General features: G+C 39.3%; 1 protein-coding gene across 3 annotated transcripts; it reads left to right on the top strand.

Moving 5' to 3' along the window:
• Positions 1–3613: 3613 nt before the first annotated feature.
• chrna6 (cholinergic receptor, nicotinic, alpha 6) lies at positions 3614–22662 on the top strand. Of its 3 annotated transcripts, none has more exons than XM_044029424.1 (8): positions 3614–3823; positions 12349–12461; positions 13296–13340; positions 15287–15396; positions 16611–16818; positions 17943–18554; positions 19440–19712; positions 20590–22662. In XM_044029424.1, the coding sequence occupies exons 1-8, from the start codon at positions 3766–3768 to the stop codon at positions 20713–20715; spliced, it is 1545 nt and encodes a 514-aa protein (XP_043885359.1). In that variant the 5' UTR covers positions 3614–3765; the 3' UTR covers positions 20716–22662. The 3 variants fall into 3 exon arrangements, with proteins under 3 accessions (XP_043885359.1, XP_043885358.1, XP_043885357.1); XM_044029423.1 differs by having other exon boundaries at positions 12349–12488; positions 19443–19712; XM_044029422.1 differs by having other exon boundaries at positions 12349–12488.
• Positions 22663–22942: the final 280 nt, after the last annotated feature.

Raw genomic sequence — 22942 nt, 5'->3', positions numbered from 1 at the left:
ACTGAAACCTGACCTCTTTACCACACTTTACTGCTATTTCATTTCCCTCCATATAAGGATATCCTCCCCCCTGCCTCCTGGAAGCTTCCAGATGCCTCTGATCACCTCTGCTCCATTAAACCCACCCCAGTGAGACAATCATGCCAGTGAGAATAAAATAAAAGGAGGGCCATCCAGATTTCACTACTTGGGGTTGAAAATAAAAGCACTTCCATCAAGGTCAGGGGATGTGGAGCAGATATGTGAATGTAAATAATTCAGGATGGTCTAAAAGTTCTGGCGAGGGAGATAGATATTCTTATGTGTTGAGTTTCACTCAAGGCACTAGTGTTCGCTCTGTGAATGAGAGCAGGTGTGAGAGCTGCGAGCACCTAAGGAGGAATTGAAGAGTAGAAGGTAAAACTGTGAGACAGTGATTGATAAAGGAAGTTGTTGTCTGGTTGGGATGATGGTAAGTGAGGGAAACACAACACTAATTGCTTTTGGACTCGGTGCATCCACGTTTTCCATGAAAGGAAAGAAAAGAAACCACATGAATTAAACATTGGCCCAGGGCAGAGCAGTGTGGTGCATCACCTTAAACAGTCCTGGCAGAAACATTGATTCTCACCTTGTTCCTCCCCTAAACTGCTTCACTAATGAGGCTGGCGAAGACAAGCATGACATGACGCCACACTATGAGCTTGACACTTATCAGATGTCTACACTATAGCAAGAGCAAAAACACATTATCTCTGTTGTTCCACTTCTTTCTCTTCTTTTCCCTCAACTGTCATTTTAATCTGTGGGAATAACAGCTTAAAGAAAGAGAGGAAAAAGAGGAAAAAATACACAGTGTTTTGATGCTCTTCCACTTAGTTGTGATAACTCAGGGATTGTTTTGAAGGTTGAGAAGGCCTGAGGGTGAAATGCTGGTCGTGGCATGAAGTGTAAGTCCACCTTTGTAGCACACATGTATATTTATATCATAAACACCACATCTGGAGGAGCTTCAACTCACACACACACACACACAATATTTCATAAAGTATAGATGAATCCGGCAAGCCGTTTGTGTATTTCACCATCTAGCGGCGGCACGTCGTCTGTCACTCTCTGCTGTCCTGCTCTGTTCTGCACAGTGGTCACGGTCACTCTTCCAAACCTGCGCCTGCTGCAGCGTTTTGCAGAAAAGAGGTCTAAATATTAATTTAAATAGTAGGCCTTCTCAGTCGCAAATTATGATTTTAAATGTAACTAATTAGATGACAACGTAATGTAAATTCACAGACTTAAGAAAAACTCACAGTACTGTAATTCAGTACTCCGCAATGAATTACAGTAATGTGAGTAGTTGTAATTATTTACATCAACCACTGATTAACTCAGCTACTTGATGTTTACATTGTAGTCATTAGGTTTCCCTAGTTAGAGCAACTTATGTCATATTTAACAATGACACCACATTACTCTGTGCAACCACGGCAGCCTTGATAGATAGAGGCGTCTAATGCGAGCTAGCTAAGCGAAGTTAGCTTAGTTGACATCACATTACTTATTCACAGTGTTAACCAAGGCAACCAAATGCTATTCATTGTGAGATTGACGAGTGTTAACCAAAAGTTATTGTGCTGTTGCTGTTGGGAACAAAGCCCCCTCTGTTAAAAATCTTGGTCCTCTGCACACGCTGTGTAGTTGGCATTCAGTTTTTATAGAAATGTGAAGTTTCCCACTGCTGTTGGAGCAGCCAAGAATTGTGCAGGTTCTTCCCGACTTCCTAGACATCATTGTCAAAACTAATGCTGCATAAAAAGTACAGATAAAAGTAGAAATGTACACTTATGACAGCTCCTATTCGTATACTACAGGGAGACACCACTGCAGCAATAGCGGCTTGGTTACTTTCGGTACTTCACATGATACGTCTATAGGACGCATGTTGTATTGCATGTATTAATTAAAGACCCTTAAACTACTGTGCATTTTAAGTTCTAACAGATCTGTCTTTGGAACATATACGCTTCCTGATTCTTTAATGAATATGAATATTTATTTCAAACGTCCCTTCATAATTGATCACAGATGCAATTAAAGAAGTTGTAAACCTTTAAGCACAAATGTGCGAAGATGGAATACGCTGAAATGAAAGTTATTTTACTTTTCCAGAATTGACTTTTTGTTGTCAAATTATAAATGGTGACTCTCTCCTTTCATGCAGCCACACAATGCTTGTGATTTGACAACAATACATCAACCTTGAAATGTGGAATGAGCAAATGCAGTATTGAAATATTCAGTATAATAATAATAATAATGATAATAATCATTTACTGCTTTCTTAAAATAAAATAAAAAAGTGCTTGAAAAATAAGCACACGTTTAAAGGGAAAATCACTTGATGGGATAATAAAAACACAAAAACTAAATCCAATCTGATCCAAAACCCCTAAATATCACATAAATGCATTACTAATCACAGACGGCATGGGGAGGTATCGACATCAAGTGACCAAAATATGAGTGAGGGATGCACATGACTGTATAGCTCTACAGTGATCATGTGATCATGGGAGCTGTGTGGACTTATTGTGGAATAAAAGAAGGCGGGAAAAAGTGGTAAATAGCCCTTCAAATATATTCAACAGCACAACAGCTCATCTTGAAGAAAATAGAATGTGTGCTACTTTATTTAGTTGGTAATTGTTTTGTTTTATTATGATTCAAAATAGTACAAAATCTCAACATTTACCTAAAACAAACCCAGTATCTCTCTCTCTCTCTCAGCTCAGCTCGACTATAGGCATTGCCGCCTTAATTACTTGGCTTGATGACGTCAAACCAAGCGTGGCAAATGACGGGCTAAAATTAAACCAAATCAGCGCGATCCAGAGGCTGCTGGTAAACAGGCACAGAGAGGAGGGAGGGAGGGAGGCTCGTATAATACGAGCACCGTGGTTCAGTGAGTCAGAAGCGGTGATTTCGGAACAGTCCACGTTTAACTCTGCAGTGTTGCTCAGCGCAGTGCTGCGGTTTAGTGGCCGGGATACGAAACAGCACGTTACACCAAAACACGGAAAAGACGAGAAGAATAATGGAAATGTTGTAGTTAACTCGTCAGGATTACGAAAAAAAAATGTTTTGGACTTCCGTGTTCCATAAAATATGGAATAAAGTTGTAAAAATGTGTGAAATATGCATCTAATCACAGAAGCGCGCAGGTCATTTCAGTACAACGGACAGCGCACATGGGTGAGCTGTCTATGGTGCTGAAATGATCTGCGACTACAGCTCGTGTGTCCTCCAGTTTATCAGCAGAATATCTGGTTGCTGTTGTTATATTGCACTTAGAAGAAACCTTTTCTTTTCGCACACACAGTTTTTGTTTGTCAAAATCTAAAAACTACACAACACTGACAAACATACTAGAGATTCAATGTTTTTAAAGATTAAAGATTTTTTTTTTTTTTAAATATCATATTTATCTCTGATTCTGCGTCGACCACAAAATCACTTTATAACCATTACAGGCAAGAGTTATGCCGTTTTTTCCCCCTTCCCCGATAAGTCCGTATGCGCCAGCTCTTTAGGGGAGGGACGACGAGCCAAGTCAAGTTCGGATCAGACTAGGAAGGAGCGCATGCACCGGCAGAGCGAGACAGACGGCGCCAGAGGAGAGAGGCACGTTGTAAGTCACATTTCACGTCATTTCTTTCGTCAAAATCAGACAGTTTCTTCACCAAGAAAGAAAAAAAAGTGAGGAGGATCCCCAAACGACACCGGGGAGACATGCAGCCGGCGGCGAGACTGACTTTGCCGCTTCTTCTAGTGGTTTTGACAACACAAGGTAAGTTGGATTTATCCTAAGAAGAGTATTATGACCATTTCATGCTGGTGGAGCAACGTGAGAGGGGTTTAGGTGTAAAGTGAAAGATGCGCTTCAGGTGCGAGAGAAAGCGTGTGATTGTAGTTTAACATGCCCTGTAAGTTTGGTTTATTCATCCAACTGTGAGGCATCAACAGAGGAGTTTGTCTCCTGTGTGTAAAGGCTAAATCACTGCTCCATCGCATAAAATATCTCGATAATCACAACTCCAGCCCCAGTCTCATGATTCAAGAAATGACAAACGAAAAACGATTAATCTCATCCCGATTATTTAACGATAAACCAGTGAGGTAAGCCGCATCCAAGACTTAAGATGCAGATCATTCCGGGAAAACAAGAATTACAATTTTGTCTTGAGGCCCTTACTTACGATTTAAGGAAACGAAAACAGATTAGAATTTGTTTACAGGACGCGTTTCTCATGTTCACAGCTGGTGACTGAGTTTGTAGGTCGCACTCACACACAGACAGACAGAAAGGGAGAGAGGGAGAGAGGGAGAGAGAGAGAGAGAGAGGGAGCGAGCGAGTAGATAGGAGGTTTTCAGTCTGGGGGGATTGACCGCCTGGAGGGCACTGATAAAAAAAACCTTCCTGCAAAAATGTGCGTCTTTGGATAAGTCTGATAACCTTATTTTGTTCTGCCCCAGTTTGAATGAAAAGTTGTGTAAAGTTGTCATTAGCGTCTTTATTTCAGTGGGGAATATTTTCTAAAAACTATGATTACAGTTAGATCATTATACGATTTAAAGTTCTCTTCATGGATCCTTACTTCTATGGCTGAGATTTAAGAGGTTATGAGATTTGGTTTGAGCTAAGTAGTCGGGTGTCAACATTATTATGTATTAATGGCTGAAAATAAAGTTTTGATTGTTTTTTTTTGTGAGAAGACAAATTAAAAATAGCAGCTTTAGACTAATAGTTAAAAAATACTTGGATTGTGATTCAAAAATGAGAAAAGAAAGCATCCATGTCATGATAATTTGACTTATTGAAGAGTCTGTTAAAAAAAATACTACAAAAAAAATCTAATCTGAACAGAAACACATTTAGGCCATATCTGCAGTACGACTTCATTTCACCATCTTGTATGTTATTAATCAAACAACTGCAGTGTCTTTTGATTTTGATGTTCCAGTTGGTTATATTCAAATTTTTATGATCTAATTGTGCAGCCTTACTTTATAACTAATTAAAAAATTGATTGGATGAGGAAGGAAGGAAGGAAGGAAGGAAGGAAGGAATGTGAGAGGAAGAGAGCTGGGGGAGGGTGGATGTAAAGGGGCAGCTTAATCACTGACCACAGCTGAGGCATGAGCCTGGATCTGACCTCGGGCCACTGTGTGGAATAAGATGCCCGGATGGTAATTATGCAGCGGCATTTCAAAGCATTAACGTAAACATTTGCTCCAAGGGCTCAAATAGCAGCTATCTGATTTATGCAGGGCTGCAGATAGGGCTCTTTTATGGTTTATCAGCCTCTGCACACATTCCTGTGCCATGTGTGACCCACTCGACTGGAAGGTGTCTGTGTGTGTGTTCCAGATTTTCAAGCCCTAGCATTTAAGGACACATACGCATTGGTGTCCCCCTAACCCTGGTATCACACTACTACACCTTGTTATAAACACAGTATAAATAAGTCTCACTCTCTGAACTGGAAGAACTGACATTTTTGTCACAGCAGGTTAGAAATTAACAAAACAAATGCATTATATGCATATATATCATGTGTAAATACTGTTGCTTTAGTGACTCCACACGACTGCACGCGGACACACGCTGCAGATACACTGACGAAAGCTCATATTACACTTCCAGCACATAACTATTTCCTCTGTTACATGGTGGACAAATGCATTTCCTGTTCCTGTGCGATCTCACGCTGGCACCAGCAGACTGCACAGCTGGAAAACAAAAACATATATGGACACACATGTACACATGTATAGAGTATACTATTTGCTTCATGCAGTTTGACAATGTTCTACTATACTAATGTGCTATTTCAGCCTGTAGGTGTATTCACAATGCTGTCCCGAGTGTTCACAAAGAAGCTGCTCTCTATAATGTCTCTGAATGCTTGACTGATGATCCGGTCAGTGAACAGAGTGATGAAGTGTGAGTGTGTGTGTGTGTGTGTGGCTGTGAGGTAACTCACAGTGAGCAGAGGGGGCGTAGCTAAACAGGAACTGAGTCACAGACAGACAGACTGCAGCGCTTGCCTCACAACACTGATCACCCACCTGTTTTCATAAACATTTCACAGACCTGTTAACTTCAAGAAAACCATCTCAGTATCCAACAAGTAATTTAGTCCAGTTTTTAATGATACAAATTACCACTCATTGACTTAAGATGTCCGAACAGCATGTTCAGTACATACAAGATTGTGTTTATTGTCATGTGTACAGTCATAAAACATGTTTCTCTGTACAATGAAAGTCTTTCTTTGGTTCCCACGAGACTAACACAAGTCAAGATAATTAGATAAATAGTAATAATGATACTACTACTACTACTACTACTACTACTAATAATAATAATAACAATAATAATAATAATAATAATAATAATACTAAAATTACACACACTAAGGACAATAGGCAGCATGTAAGAAAATACAATACAGTATAATACTAAAAAACAACTTAAAATAGAGCTGATATACTGCCCGAAGAAGAAAATTAAAGCTGAAACTTCTCGCTCCAGATGCTCCAAAGAGACGTTTAGTAAAGAGTAATGTATGGCCACTTCAGGCTCCCAACCTAATCTGGAGGAAATGTAAATTTCTACATTAGAAATTCATTGTTGAGAGGGTTGAGGGTTGAAACACTCTCTCACATTAATCATATTTAAATTCATGTAACCCACTTTTTAGGGAGTGCGCCTTGAGGGAAAGATGTGCAATTTCTATTTGATCTCCTCATTTTGAAGGTGAAAATGTTATGTTCTTCCTGAGTGAAAATGAGTGAGCGACGCACACAGATACATGGGCAGTCTTGTGTGAATGTGACATGGCTTTTAATAGACCTACAGTGGACCTACTATCAGACGCCGTGTTGGCTGAATATGATGTTGTCAAAAGGAGAAAAGAAGAGAAAGAACGTTGTGTTTAGGGTTTGACAGTTGTGAGAAAAGCCTCTTTTCTCTCTCACTGGCATACACACACCAGTGCAGATATTTTTCTAAGGACATTGCATTGACTTCCATTTACTTGGTAGTCCTAACCACAATTCAAATCTTGGCCCTTAAATTAGGTTCTAGCTAATTAGGACGAGGTTTTGGTCTCCATGAGGTCTACTGGTCCTGACAAGGTCAGTGCCTGAAAAGGCATAAACACTCAGTCTCTTTGCACCTCTCACTTCTCCACACTTTCTCACTCACCAATCTCTGAGGTTGTGTTGCTGTCATCGTCTTTCTTATGCAGGTTTATCTCTGTCCTTTCTCTCCTCTCCTTCTTCTTCGCTTAATCCCCCTCTACCCTTTAATCTGTCATTTGAATTCCGCTCATTTCACCTGAGCTTCACTTGTACAATGAGAGAAAAAGCTAAGGTAGCTGTGAAGCAGCTCCCAGCTAGAGGAATGGCTCCTTTATACAGTGTTTACCATACAAAGCATTATACATAATGAAGAAAAAAAGTGAAGACACACTTTTACTCTCACCCTCTCTTTCTCTGTCTTCTTCTCTCTATCTCTCTCTCTCATACACAGTCTCTCTCTTAAAAGCATTTGAATTATCAGGGGAGGATGAAAGCTAAATGGCTTTTGCAGCATCCTCTATAAAATGGTCTCCTCTTCTCCATCACTCATTATCCTTTCTCCTAATTCTATTTCAATTTCCCGCTCTCAGTCATCGCCTGCATGACAGTCATCTCTGGAAGTCGACCTCCAACCCTCACGTCATAAACACATTAAAATCTCACTATCTCTCGGGATCTTTTGACAGATACTGCACCTTTAGTTGAATACTTCTTCTTGTTATTATTATGAGTACTTTCAATGAGTTTAACTTATACCATGTATACCATGTATTGAATAAATTATGGTGTGATAGACTCTTTCAGCATACAAACACAGGTTTTACCAACAACATCCAGGTCTGGGTCGTGCTATTGTTCAAGTATAAGGGTAGGTCACACATAATACTTGAAACTTTAACCTATAGAAGCATACACATGATGTTTGACCTGGAGGAGAAACGAAGCAACATTACATTTATTTTGGTGCATCATTTGCTTACATGGTTTGATGGAAGATCTGGGACTGCGTGATACGAGATGAAAAGTTGGGAAGTGTAAACGCCACAGAGATCCTTTGAAAGTTATGTAGTGCGTTTGCCACCTATAGCTCATCCAATAAAGGTCCAGTGTGTAAGAATTAATGACATCTTGAATGGAGAGACTGCAGCTTGTAACAAACTGTGGACTCCTCCACTCGCCCCAAGCACCTCAGGGAACTATGGTGGACAGAAATGAACGTAATAGAAATCATCAACTTTGCTTTGTGATAAAAATGCATTTTTCACCAGAACTGAGACAGAGAGCATGTCTCACTGTATCCTGATCATTTTTGCCTTTGTTTTATTTTTTTTTTTATCAGGTCCTATGTTAATTCTAGCAGGATGAAAGCATTCGGTGCAAAATGGTGAGTGAGAAATAATTTAAACCATCATGGAGAGAGAATGATGAATACATCCACATGAAAGAGGAACATGATGATATTTTATTTTTTATGTTTTAAGATTTTCAGTGTTCAGGCATCTGTATCCTGGTATTTGTTACCTCCTTTTCCTGCCATAAGCATTGCCCTTGTCAGGTCCAGTAGTCCTAGAGACCAAAACCTCCTAATATGGCAGAAACTCAATACTGAGGAACTAGATAAGTCTAGTGTTATGGTTTTTAATTGTGGTTATAGGTAAAGGTTAGGGTTAGACATTACCACTTTGCTTAGGTTGTGCAAATGAATGTAAGTCAAATTGAGTTATAAGAAGAATAGTTGTGCAAACCTGTGTGTTTGTGTGTGTGTGTGAGATCAAAGGGCTGGTGTTCTTCAGTGGACGACATGTAGCAGAGAGCAGCTCATCCTTTGCCATCATACTAACAAGCTGAAGCACCATGACATGTCTAAATTCTTCACTTCCATAAAAAAATACATAACATTCAACTCTGTCTGTTATACTAAATGTTATTTCAATTCATGTGCCTGTCCAAAAAAAAAAAAAAATAGTAACAGGGAAGAAAAACAGGGTTTGAAGTGGATTCGAAGTGTTTATCGCCATACTCTGCTTTCCTTTATATCACTCTATTTAGCATCACATTAGCACATGCTAGGCAGCTCAGAGACAGAGGCCTCTGAAGTGTGTATTCACATTATCTTCTGAATGACATCTTAAGAAGGCTTTGCTTTCAGTCTGTCTCTCTGCTTCCTCTCCTCTGCACTTGTCTCTTGTGTAGGTGTGCATTTTTTATTTATTTATTTTTATAACTTTTTTGTTCATGTCGTTGTCTCCAGAGGGCTGTCACCAGGAGTTCAGCACCAGCTGGGCTCCTGGTGTCATTGTAGTCTGCATGAAGAGGGTTATCTATCTCCTGCCTTTGAGGGAGGGATCTTGATGTAATAGGGTCAGCAATCTTTCATCATGAGGATTTGAAAAAAAGTCAGTTTTAATGAAGAGATTGTTCACTCATCCATCCCACATTCATTTTTGGCTAAGGCACATGAGGACGTCATTTTTTTTTTTTAGAAAAAGAGCTAAGTGGTAAAAACATCGGAGGCGCCTCAAGGTAAAATCTGTCTTTTAGCTGACATGTGTCTCTGTCTCAGAGCTTCCTCTCATTTTTAGCATCCTTGTTTTTGCTTTTCTTCTTCTTTCTTTGTCCATTTTTACCTCTCCTTTCTTCTTGCACCCTCTTCTCCATTTTGCCACTACCCAGATGAGAAGAAGGTGATATACATATATTAATAGAAAGGAGTTGTGGAAAAACCAGGGATTCTGTTGGACAACTCTAATAGAAGTTGATGTCTTTATGGAAGAAGAGTGATTCAGGAGTGGTCCCTCAACGCAGTCAAACTGTTTGGGGAACTTTGAACTTGTCTTTTTCATGTGGTTCACTTGAGTATGCCTGTTGAAATCCTACATTGTGTCACTGAAAAGTTTCTGAGCTCACATCCAACAACAACTGCTTCTATGAGGAGTGAAGTTCCACTGCTACTTAGTATAGACTTATGACCTTAAAGATCTATTCAATTGGATTTTGTGAAAACTGGCCGTAAATGTCCAGCCCTAGCTACTCTGTCGGAAATATAAAAGAAGAGTAACTGGTGTTTCTGTTTGCGTACAGAACAAGTAGCAGGTTTATGTGTTTATGAGTGTCTTGATTTATTTTTTCTTCTTTTTTTGCATCTAAATTGATTGCCCGCGTTAGAATTAGTTTTACACGTCTTTTGCTAAACAAACACACTCAAACTAAAGCCTCCATATGGCTCATGGTTTTGATGCTAGAGATGTTTAGTTTGCAAGTAAAAAATATGTGATATCACTTCATGTGCATTCCTCCAATGAATTTGAATGCAGTGTAAAAGTAATCACTGACAACAGCTATAAATACGGAATTAAATACTTTAGTGCTAAGAAACATCTTTGTGCCCTGACAGGAAAATATGTTACTAACCACTTTGCCAGCAAGTTGCGAAGTGTGTTAAAAATTAGGTGTCACGTAATTTAAAATTCAGCAACATTCTCTGTGAGACATTCAGGACAAATGTATCTCAGCTAACCAAAGACAGTTGTGAGGGACCAGGTGCAGGTACCGCTAAGGGTTTTTGTGTCATGTATTAAAGGATTTATGGCTTTGGTGCATCATCAAGACATATTTTTACACACGCCTGAAAATTCATTAATGGAAGACTGGAGATAAACTTTCTTCAGTCTTAACAGCATAATTATTTATGCCACAGTTGCATTTGCTTTACATTTACATTTCTCATGAATCTTGACCAGAAATAAAATCATAAAGATTCAACAAATTTACCACTGCAGTGAAATATTCAGTTAACTACAGGTAATATTTGCATGATTACATGAACCTACAGCATCGTTACATTACTTTGGAGACACATTTGCTGCTAAAACAACTTTCTTCACTTTATCTCCTGTTCTGTCTTCAAGCTGACGTTTGCAACTCCCCTGCAGAGCATTAAAATAGCTTCCCATGCATTGTTCGGGTTGACATGCTTAAACTGTGCCTCGGGTCTTTTCTGTAACACATGCTTATTTTTTTGACAAATTATGATGAATCAAGCATTAGACGACGAGAAGGATACATGCTTTGTCACTTTGGTTCATCTCCATTTAGATAATGAATTTGATTTGAATTTAAATGTGATTCTATTCTGGGACAGCATGGCCTTTTAAAAGTGATACTCCACCTAACTAATATATGTATTCGGGTCAGTGAAAATGATTTGTACTATTTTGACTCTCTAAATGATCTCATATTAGACGTAACTGGATATTTGAGGCGTAAAAAAAAGGTAATACATTATTATTGAACTAAAAATGTAATTAAGGTATTGATGGAGCCTGGCTACTTATATGACATTGCTGCAGCATGTTGTTATCAGCAGAATACATAACATTTTTCTACCAAAAGTGTTTCAATGTTGAAAATGATTTGTGATTTCTTATTGGACAGCTGTTTCTAAAAAATGGCCTGTAATGATTGAGAATTCCAGGGTTATGCTTCGGTTTCTCAAGAACACCTGCAGTCATAAAAGGTTAGGGAAGTGTGGTGGAAGTGAGTGACTGGAAGAGCTCAAAAAAATCTATCAAGACGTCTGTGCATCCATCGCAATGCAGACAGGAGATGGGTTTGGAAACAGGAGTTAATGACAAAAATCTCATGGGAAACTGAAATGAATTCAAGTGGTGAAGCCAGTTTGAGGACAGTGAGGACAATGTGAGGCCATCTGTGTGCTTGATGAAATGATGAGCGTTTTCCTCCCCCCGTCTTATCTGATGTGAGAACATTAGCAAGAAAAAATGTGAGGGAATAATAAGAATAACAACCAGTTATCATAAACCCTTATGTGCAATGTTGTATATTTTAAAATCTTCAGTGCTTTCACTCTGTTTAAACCAGTCCAAGAGGGAGAGAAGTCCTCAAATGTTCTCTCATGTCACAGACTCATTCAAAGCAGAAGCTGATGAACTAAGGAGAGAAGTTAGGATCTAAAGAGACCCTTTAAAAGACAAGTTAAAAATGTGTTTGAAATATTTATTTCACAAACTCAAAGGACTTACTGATGTGAAGATGCATCAGCAAAATCAGAAGAGGCTGATTTGGGCTATTTTCTCTCTCTTATTCTTCCTTCCTTTTAGCATGACTAAGAGCCGACTTGGGGGACATGATCAGTCTTGACTTGTGCTGAATTTGCAGCTTCATTGTCTCATTGTTAAATTGTTTCTCTGCCTCTGCCTCCTTCAGGCTGCTTCTCCTCCAAAGCCGAGGACCGGCTGTTCAGGAAGCTGTTCAGAAGATATAACCAGTTCATCAGACCCGTGGAGAATGTCTCTGACCCCGTCACCGTGGAGTTTGAGGTTTCTATTTCGCAGCTGGTCAAAGTTGTAAGCTTCACCGCCGACACACAACTCAAGTCTCAATTTTTCAACATAAACCCATGTCTGTCTGGAGCACCTTTGCACATTCTTTTCCTACAGTCATGCTTTTGATGGTATATGCAAAAGGTGGAGGGTGTCAGAAATGTTCCAGCTAATGGCGTCATCTCAGCAGTATATGAGAGTGTGTGAACGGCTAGATTTGTTCCCATGAACAAATTTGTCATAAACAGAGACGCTAAAAGATAAAATAAGTAAAAGCAGAACGTAAATACATCCTTTATATATCGTGTGTGTGAGAGAAAGGGAGAGACAGAGAGAGTGTGTGTGCGTGTGCACATTCCCATATGAAAAGAGGTTTTCAGCTCAGAATGAAAATCCTCAGATTAAGAGAAAATTGCCTTCAGTAGAACCTTTTCACTCTCCACTGATGTGTTGCTGTTTCTTCCTGCTCAGAAAGGTGAGATTAATCTGAAGGAGAGTGTGTGAATGTGCACATGTGCACATTAGTGAACGGTGGCCGTGCACGTGTGACTGATGTGTCTCTGTACGTGCCTCATGAGGAACTCTGAGATGATCACCGGTCTGCTAATCAAAACTGAATAAGGGTCACGGGGAAAGGTGGAGAGGAGCCCCCCCCATCTATTATTCACTTGCTCATAGAGTTGACCTTTTCAACCAATCAGCTCCATTGTTAGGGGACAGAGATCTTTTCTCTTTTTCTTTCCTCTTAACACCTTTTAACACATCACACTAAATCCTAAAGACGCAGCTCCCCGGATTAACAGGTGCCGTTCCTTCTCTGTGTCTCTGCAGGATGAAGTAAATCAGATCATGGAAACTAATTTATGGCTCAGACATGTAAGTACACGCTCCCACAAATAATGTCATGTATAACCCTGTCTCACTGACATAAAACCTTATTTTAGGGTCTGCAGTGACAAACGTGGCCTCAGCAGGGGTCAGGTGAATGTATGTGTGTGTTAGCATTGTTAAATTCCTGAAAATGAGGAACAATGCAGGGGGCAGGGGCCAAGAAAACCAACACACCTCAGTCATACATCAGTAGCTGATCAATATTAGCATGATGGTTCGTCATGCTCTGCCTCTCAGCAGATCTATAGCGTGACCTCACGTATCCTTCTATCCAGACTGCAACGTCTCCAGTACCTTGTGGGTTTTCTTTGTCGCATTTCTTTTTCCTCACTGACTCTCCATCTCTATTTCTCTTACTATACACATTGCAGGCACTTGTCTGATTTCAATCAGGGCGTGATTACACAGGCAAAATGACAGTTGCATGCTGATGAATTTTAGTGGTGTCTGTGATCTCTGAGCTTTCCAATTAAAAGTCAATCAAAGGCCTGCACGGTCTGAGCTCATGTGCGGTTTGTAATGGCTTTGCTGTTTATTTATAACAATGCATCACTAATGAGAAACTGTGTCAACACCACAGTCACTCATAAAGACTTGAATCACAGCCAGTGGGTTTACACTGGAAGGCATTTCAGAAAGTGTCCCCCGTAATGACTTTATTGCATTTGTTCTGCATAACATTCATCCATTCATTCATCTTCTACCGCTTTATCCTCCACATGAGGGTCGCGGGGGGGGATGTGCCAATCTTAGCTGACACAGGGCGATAGGCGGGGTGCACCCTGGACAGTTCGCCAGTCCATCACAAGGACACATTCATAGACAAACAACCACCCACTCTCACACCTACGTCAATTTAGATTGTCCAATTTACCTAATCCCCTTTGCGGTAGCACTGCAGGTTATTTCTTTTCTTACAGAGCACAGATTTTAAACATCTTTCTCTATATAAAACATGTGTTCTCTATATATAAATGTCATATATTTTTAGCATATGTTCACACAAAAGCTGCTAAGTCAGATAATCACATGATATTGCACTGTAATTAATATACACTCGACCCTTCATGGACCATATTGGAGTAATGCATGAATTAGATGACTGTTAAAATTAGCCAGATATAAATATGACAAAATTCACACTCTGGCTGTTGCAGCTGCTCTTTGGCAATTAAATGAAATTGAATAATGATGGGGGAGAGAAATAAAAGGCTCTCATCTCCCAAAAAAATATCTTTCTTGTTAGTGCCCCATCGTAATTCAAATAAATAGATTAATAAATAAATGTAGATAGAAAAATACATATATGCTTTATTTTTATGCTACAAGTAGAGATCAAGTACAGGGTCTCCATCCCCCAAAATAAAAACTAAATGTACAAATATCTTCAGTGTAAATAAAAATAAGCTGCACACTTTGACCCCATCAGAAGTTACATCTCACGTATACCGTTAACTGCTGGAATAGATAAATGGAAAAGCCAGTGTGGCATGAAGTGGTTAATGTAACAGCTCCCCGGCTGTAACTGGGTATTAATCAGCCTTGCTAATGAATGAATTCATCTTGAATGACATGCAAATAACCAAGACTAATGGATCTACGGCTCATGAAATGTTACCCGCAGGTATTTTGACAGTACAGCACGTGTCATGTCTATCAATGAGCTGTTTGCTCATGTTCTGCTCTTCTCTAAGATGCTCCTTAAAAAAACAAAACACTTACACAATAGTAAAACTCATGTTTTGCTATGAAATCATTATTTGGCCTCACCATAAAACACCACATACAGTTCTACCTGCAGTGCAGCATGCACTGGATTTGAGAAGAGACTCTCCAGTGACTTATACCGCATGCAGTGTGGAAGACAAAATTCAAAACAGATGGTTGACTCCCCACTATGTTCAAAATGTTTCCATTTTCTTTTTTTTTAGATTTGGAATGACTACAAGCTGCGATGGGTGCCCGCTGAGTTTGACGGCATTGAGTCCATTAGAGTTCCATCAAACAAGATCTGGAGGCCTGACATTGTTCTCTACAACAAGTGAGGATGAGAAGTTTTACTTATATAAATAAATAATAACTGTGATGAACAAATGTTAGAATAAAGTTAGGCATCTTCATCCTTAAAAATCCATACCAGGACAATTGAGTAAACAAAGTGTTTGATATGAGAGATTGCTTCCTCCAACTTGCCTCCAGTGTTATTGGCATACATTTACAACATCCTTTCCACCACCAACAACAACCACAACTACAATAATAATCTTTATTAAATGCTTTACATAACACCATAAAATAAAATAATAACCCCATAGGAAAAAGTAGTAAACAAAATAACTTCCAACCCTTACCCTAACAGTGTAATAAAGGTCAGGCCAGGATAATAATTCGAGTGAATAATACAAAATAAAATTAATAAAAACTGAAAGCAATCAAGTCAAATTTTATGAAAAGACATGTAAAAGGGGTCACTGATTCTGCTGATCTGATTTTGTCAAGCAGCTCATTCCATAACTCTGGGGCTCTGACTATAAACACGCTCTCATCTCTGGTTTTCATTTACGGCTCAGAATCCTAATAAACATCTCAGCCTGAGGATTTTAGCCACTTTCAGCTTTTTGCTTTTGTTTTGCAGCCCACAATTTTACCGTCACGTTACGAAGCCACTGGCTTGTGAATGTAATGTTGAATTTAATTAGTACATAGACAGATCATTTCATTAAGCTTCTGTAAAGTTGACCAAATATTGGATGTTTTGTTCATCAAGTACAGAGAAACCCCACTCACAATGAACACTCCTCTGTGTGCGTTTATAAATTGAGAACTGGTAACTAACACATGTCAACATCATCAAAGTAGGGTACTTCAGAGTAATGTTCGTTTTGTGTGTTAAAAAAATTGAATGTGACAGATTATACTAGCAATAACATTTAAGCATAAAGAGCATGTTTTTCAGGGTCAGTTTTGCTTTTACTCCCATTTTAATTCACTTAACAGCATTTCATTTCTCGTTCCACTGAAATAGTGATTCATAAGAGCAGTTTTGTATTTCACTTTAATGTGTAATGCACTTTCATTGTGCTCAGTTTGATAATCCTAATGTTCTCTCTCTTTTCCACCTCAATAACCTCCTTCTCTTACTCCCTCTCGTGTTCCTCACTTCCATTTTCTGTATGAAAACACCTGCACATGCTTGTATCGTAAATCTTCATCCTGTCACTGTGAACACACATACAAACATCATATATTTTACAGTGCTGTAGGTGATTTCCTTGTGGAGGATAAGACCAAGGCTCTGCTGAAGTTTGATGGTACCATCACCTGGGTTCCTCCTGCCATTTTTAAATCCTCCTGCCCCATGGACATCACCTACTTCCCCTTTGACTATCAAAACTGCTCCATGAAGTTTGGCTCCTGGACTTATGACAAAGCCAAGATTGACCTGGTACTCATTGGGTCCAAGGTCAGTATCAGTGTTAATTTGACTGTGTCCACTATTAAGATGTATTTTGTCTGTGTGTGTGTGTGTGTGTGTGTGTGTATGCAAGGCCTCCCTTTTTTAACGATTCTACACACAGTTTTACTGATAATGGAGAGCTCTACACAGTCTATAAAAGCTGCAGCAGTGGAGGGAGCTCCTATAAATATGCCATGGTAATGTCATTACATTTTCCTTGCATTTTAAAATGTGTCATAAAATGGGGACACAGAGTTTGAACAAAGTGCGATTTAGGAGGCAGGGCGGGTTTAATGAAATATGCTAATGAGTTGCAGTATACGTGGGGTTTGGGTTCCAGTGTTTTATTTGTTTAACTCATAGCGGAACACAGCTTTGGCTGGTTTGATTTTCACAGTTGTTTATTAAGTGTTTTAGTTTTATCAATATATGATTAAAAAAAAATCACACATTTTTGTGTGCCCTTTTTTAAAAATAGTACAATACAATGATTTATTTTTTTTAAAAATCACAATGTTTAATTGCACCACTGTCACATAAAAGTCTTTGTGTAATTGAATCACTTTAGATAATCCTTTAGATCAGATAGTGCTTTATTGGTGGCTGTATTTGTAGATTCATCAGTTTTTGTCTTCACTTTTTCTATGACCATAAGATTTGTTGCCTTTTTTTTCTGATCAGTATGCAGTAAGTAAGAGGCAGAAATTAAATAAAGTACCTATTGTTATGTTTGTTTAAAGTGTATTAGCTTTAGATTAAGCCTTGTATGTGCTTTAAATGAGTATCTTGTCTAACAGAGGTCACTATGTTTCTACAGCAGCCCAAACTGAACCCAGCCAATGTTAGTGTTTTAACTTCTGAAGGGGAAACTTACGACAAAAATATGACAGAATCATATTTGTGTAGAAATAAATATGCCTTTTTATTGTTGCAATATGTAGTCTCACCTGTTTACACACTGGACCTTTCATTTGTAACGTTGCACCTTCCCATTCAATGAAGTCCTAGTTGTCAGAGATGAAAACAAGTGCATCATTATTGATTGACATGGTTATTTTAAGAAGTGGGAAGTTGACCTTGAGTGCTGGTCTAGTGTTTACATGATTGTAAGATCTTCATCCATCCCTTAGGTGAACCTGAAAGACTTCTGGGAGAGCGGTGAGTGGGAAATCATCGACGCTCCAGGCTACAAGCATGATATCAAGTACAACTGCTGCGAGGAGATCTACCCCGACATCACGTACTCCTTCTACATCCGACGCCTGCCGCTCTTCTACACCATCAACCTCATCATCCCCTGCCTCCTCATCTCTTTTCTCACAGTGCTGGTTTTCTATCTCCCATCTGACTGTGGAGAGAAGGTCACGCTCTGTATCTCCGTCCTGCTCTCCCTCACTGTGTTCCTGCTCGTTATCACAGAGACCATCCCCTCCACGTCGCTGGTCATCCCTCTCATTGGCGAGTACCTGCTCTTCACAATGATCTTTGTCACGCTCAGCATCGTCATCACCGTGTTTGTGTTGAACGTACACTACCGCACGCCGATGACCCACACCATGCCGGGCTGGGTGCGCTCTGTATTTCTCAAAGCGCTGCCGAGGATCATGCTGATGCGGAGACCGACGGATGAAGACAGCAGGACTGGGGGGTTGGACAGCAGTGGGGAGGCAGGAGGAGCTGGAGGGGGAGGAGGAGGTGGAGGAGGGAAAGGAGGGAAGAAAAGGAAGAATAGCTTGATGCAGGTAAATGGTCCAGTCCCCACATACTTGCATAATTGTTTTCCACCTAAGATTGAAGTTTAACTGATTTTGAGTCATATTGCAGATGAATGTTCTTTAAGTTTTTGGTCTACAACTTGTAACTTTAGTCATGGTGTTGCAAAATTTCTATGACTGTGGTATTTCTGTTGTATTTCATGACCTGACATTATTTTGTTTTACTTCCGGTGATTGTACTTAGACTTAACACTTTACAAAATAGCTGTAAATTTCATTTTTCCATAGACTTGTGTCAGGATTTTTGGATTATTGTCTGCAGTGATGAAAAAGCAAATTGACAAATCCCTTTGGCCCTTTATGGGGGAACCAGAGTGAATGTTTTTCCCAGGCTGACCTACAAACATACATCATCCCTGCAGCAATTTATGGGATTTTTGTTGCTAGGTCTCAGCGTAATATGGCTATAACACAATATAAAATCCTAGCAGTGATTTCTCCATGTGTGACAGTCATCACTCTTGATTGACTTTTATTAATGCAAACAAAGAGTTGCTCGAGATGGACAATCTAGAACAATTTTTAGGGGGTGGTCATCAACCAATCTCTACTTTCTCTACTAGTAAATAATTAAATTCAAGTTCTGGACAATACATGAAATAATTCAGTAAGTTCTTCATGGTGAGCCCTGAGAACTCTGAGGAAGCACTGGTTTAAAGTATTGGGTAATGCTAATATCAATTTATGGAAGTTGCAGGTCTTTTGCTAAGATCATAGAGCTGTAGCTGTGAAATCCTTCATCAACATGTGATTCCGTGCTCAGAAAACCCCCCAAAAACATTGCCTTACAATGTCAACTTTAAGGGCAAGAAGAAAGTGAAATATAATGGGAATTCTGGTTGTGGTCTCCAGCAGGTTGGAGGAGGATCTCTCAACTGTCTGGAGTTTGTAGACAGCAAGATGTCTTCTCTGGAGGGCTGTCCTGGAAAGAAATGCCCATGTCCTTGCCAGCATGGGAAGGAGACCCCTGATACACCAGATATGGGGAAGATGTCACGTCAGCTGAGTCTACAGAGCATCAACACAGTGGTGGCCTTTTCCATGGTTTCACCTGAGATTAAACAGGCGATCGAGAGCGTCAAGTACATCGCTGAGAACATGAGGAGCCGCAACAAGGCCAAAGAGGTGAGGAGTTGTCTGTGTAAATTCTCGCTAATCCAGATCATTGTTCTCCAAAAGGCAGCGAGTCAATAGCATCTGGACTTTCTTGAAGACATTTAACTTCTCATCCAAGAGGGTTCTTCAGAAAAAGCTTTCTTAATTTCTGAAGAATTAGAGGTGAAACGTTTTCAAGAAAACCAAGACTTGATAGCAACTAAGTTCAGGTGAGATGTTTTTTTGGGCTTCACCACTTATAACGAAATATAGCTGACACAACTTCAGAATTAAGCCTCATAAGAATTATGATATTCCAGTGTTTCAATAAACAATAAATTGAAATAAATATTCCTAACACTGAGTAGCACTGGCCTGCGAGAACCCTGCTATGTTCCTATGCAGCGTTATTGCAGATTCAAACCAGCTCCATAAGTTAACAATTGTGTAAGTGAAACCAAATTATTCTTTCAATTTGACTGGAGAACCCACCCTTCACTGTGGGTGAAATCTCTCAAAGGGGAAAAACAGCCTTTGAAATGTAAAACCTGTGGCTCAGTCAAGCTTTGTCTAAAGCCTGTCACTGTTTTTGACGCTGTGGTTTGAATTTGATTATCATATTAATTTCCTCATGTGTAAATTATGTATCAGTTTTCTTTTGGCTTACAAGAAATGTTCAACTATTTCCTCTCTTTCTCTGTTTTCCTTCTTTCACTCATACCTGCGTGATCCTCACCAATGAACTCTCACAACCTTCTCGCCTTCTGAGAATCGGACTAACCTCTTTTTCTATCACGTTGCACCTTTTCTCACTTGCTCATTAAAAAACACATTTAATGCCATGTCCCAACACTGACACATTCCTCTTTTTTTCTTGCACTTTTTTTGTCCACTCCCTCGCTCACAGGTGGCAGATGACTGGAAGTACGTTGCCATGGTGATTGATAGAATCTTCCTTTGGGTGTTTGTGACTGTGTGCGTCTTAGGAACCGTTGGACTCTTCCTCCAGCCGCTTTTTGGCTTTTTCTCATAACCTTTGCTACCACCCTGTGTTGACCAATGCTGAACAAGTGACTAACCGTCCATTCAAAACAAGAGTTTTGAGTCCTAAAGCACAATCTGATGTGCTGGTTTTGCTTCTTGCGTTTTGCAGAATACAGTAACAACAGACACGGGGAGGTTGCTAAACTATGTGACCGACACAAACGTTGTAACTTCATACTTCTTCAGGCTGCTCATTTTATGAGAAAAATCGTTGCAGACACTGCACTCTCACACTCACAGAAAGCAAGGGATAATAATACCTGCACAGAAACACGCCATTTTTTTCCATTTGTTGTCAGTTTGAACTAGTTTAAGAACATATTCTGAATTGCAGATTCTGCGTTTACAACTATTTGCTTGGATCATCAATTTGCATTTGGAATCAGTGAAGATAAACTTAATGCAGTTAAATACTTGATTATAATATCATTTTAACGCACCAAATTGCATAAATATCACCATAGACACCATTGCTATCTGCTTCCCCTTTCAGTCATGTGGTGTATATATAGCTGAATTAAACACCATTGTAATTGCCATATTGTACAATTATCAAAAACATAGGGCAGTTACTGCAACCGGGCCATTAGAGGGGCAAAGTCATGACAGTACATCCAGGTAAACTTGTTCCAGTAGCTTCAGTGAGTCATTCAGCCATTCTTTCATTGATTTGTCTGGAAAACGCAATGCTCATTCTCTCTAAACAAATTAACTATTAATGCGGTTTCTATGTAACACAATAATAGTCAGTAACTTGTCTTTGGAGACATGTCTAAGCAATTGGTTTATGGGAAAGTGTGTTCATCGATGGCTGCTAAAATGTCAGTAAAGGCTGCTAAGACGTTCAATAAGCATTTATAAGTTTTGCTTAGTTTTGTTTTGTTTTCAAGCCAGTGTAAAAACTAGAACTCACTTTAGGCTCTGATCTGATTTTTTTATTATTTTAGAAAGAAAAACCAGGAGTTGCAGTTTTACTTTGAATCTCTTGACTCTTTGGTTTGTAGCACCAGTTTGTAGCTTTTGCAAGATGTACATGCCTTCTCTATTTCTATGGCATAGATATTTTTAAAAACATTTATATGATAAAACTGATGTCAAAAGGACACATTCAGGTCTTAATCAAAAAAATGAAAAGAAGGAGAAGCACACTTCAACCTCTACATAAGTAGAACTCAACTGGATCAAAGCATGGCACATCCAGTAGGACTTAGGACTTAGGAGAAAACTGTTTTTTTTTTTTTACAACAAGTAGAAATGATACAAACTTTGTACTCCACTGAACTCGAAGTCACAGCGACTGGTTTAATCTCTCCATCAAGCTGATTGATGACTGTCGCGCGCTCTCCTCCAGCCTGATTCATCAAGCTGCTTACTGTCAGAGCCGACTGCGCTCACTGCTTCTGTGTGTCATTTCCAATAAGTTCTCAGATTTGTGCCACATTTGGCAACACTTTTAACAAATAAGGGCAAGCAGATCTTCTTTTTGTAATTAGAAACCATGTGTTCTGATTAATGTTCCACAAGGTAATTGGTTACCCTGGTAAATATTGGATTAAATCAGTCTTGATTAGTTTTGAAACAGCATGACGATGTATTAATTCATGAGAGGATTCTATCATCCAATTCCATGGCTGTTAATGTCTTATCTTTTTCATGTCACTTTTGATTGCAATTAATATTAAGAGAAAACATGCAATTCAATAAAATAAATAAATAAATGCATGATGTACTTTTTAATAGCTTTGGCCACTAATACTCAGTCATAAGCTTATAGCACAATGAGGAGTTTGGTATGTTTAATCTCAGTCATTCCTCTTTCTGGTCATATCTGTTATTTATTTGATGCATCAGAAATGCAAAACTTGTGCTGAAGGGCGCAAACACGTTTGTACAAATGATCTTTGCTTAACTGGAAATAAATGTATTATTTCTTCAATTTGTCTCCCTGCTGCCGGTTTTTAAATATGTTCCTGTGCAGACATTTCTGTTGCCATTACTCACTGTAACAGCCATCAGAAGTGGAATTCAACCCAGGCTGCAACATCTCATTAAAAATGACATTTTACTGTTAAGATAAAATGCATCATTATGCATGACACTGCCACAAACTCACATTTATCAATCAGAGGGTCAGTCATGCAGCTACAGTACATGTTCTACACGTTTAGAAGAGTTGCACAGACAGGCACAAATGGTGCAGGTGACTGTCCCCTTAT

The sequence above is a fragment of the Solea senegalensis genome, linkage group LG6, assembly GCF_019176455.1.
Source record: "Solea senegalensis isolate Sse05_10M linkage group LG6, IFAPA_SoseM_1, whole genome shotgun sequence".
NCBI classification, from domain to species: Eukaryota; Metazoa; Chordata; class Actinopteri; order Pleuronectiformes; family Soleidae; genus Solea; species Solea senegalensis.
This window is presented reverse-complemented; position numbering and strand designations above follow the sequence as displayed.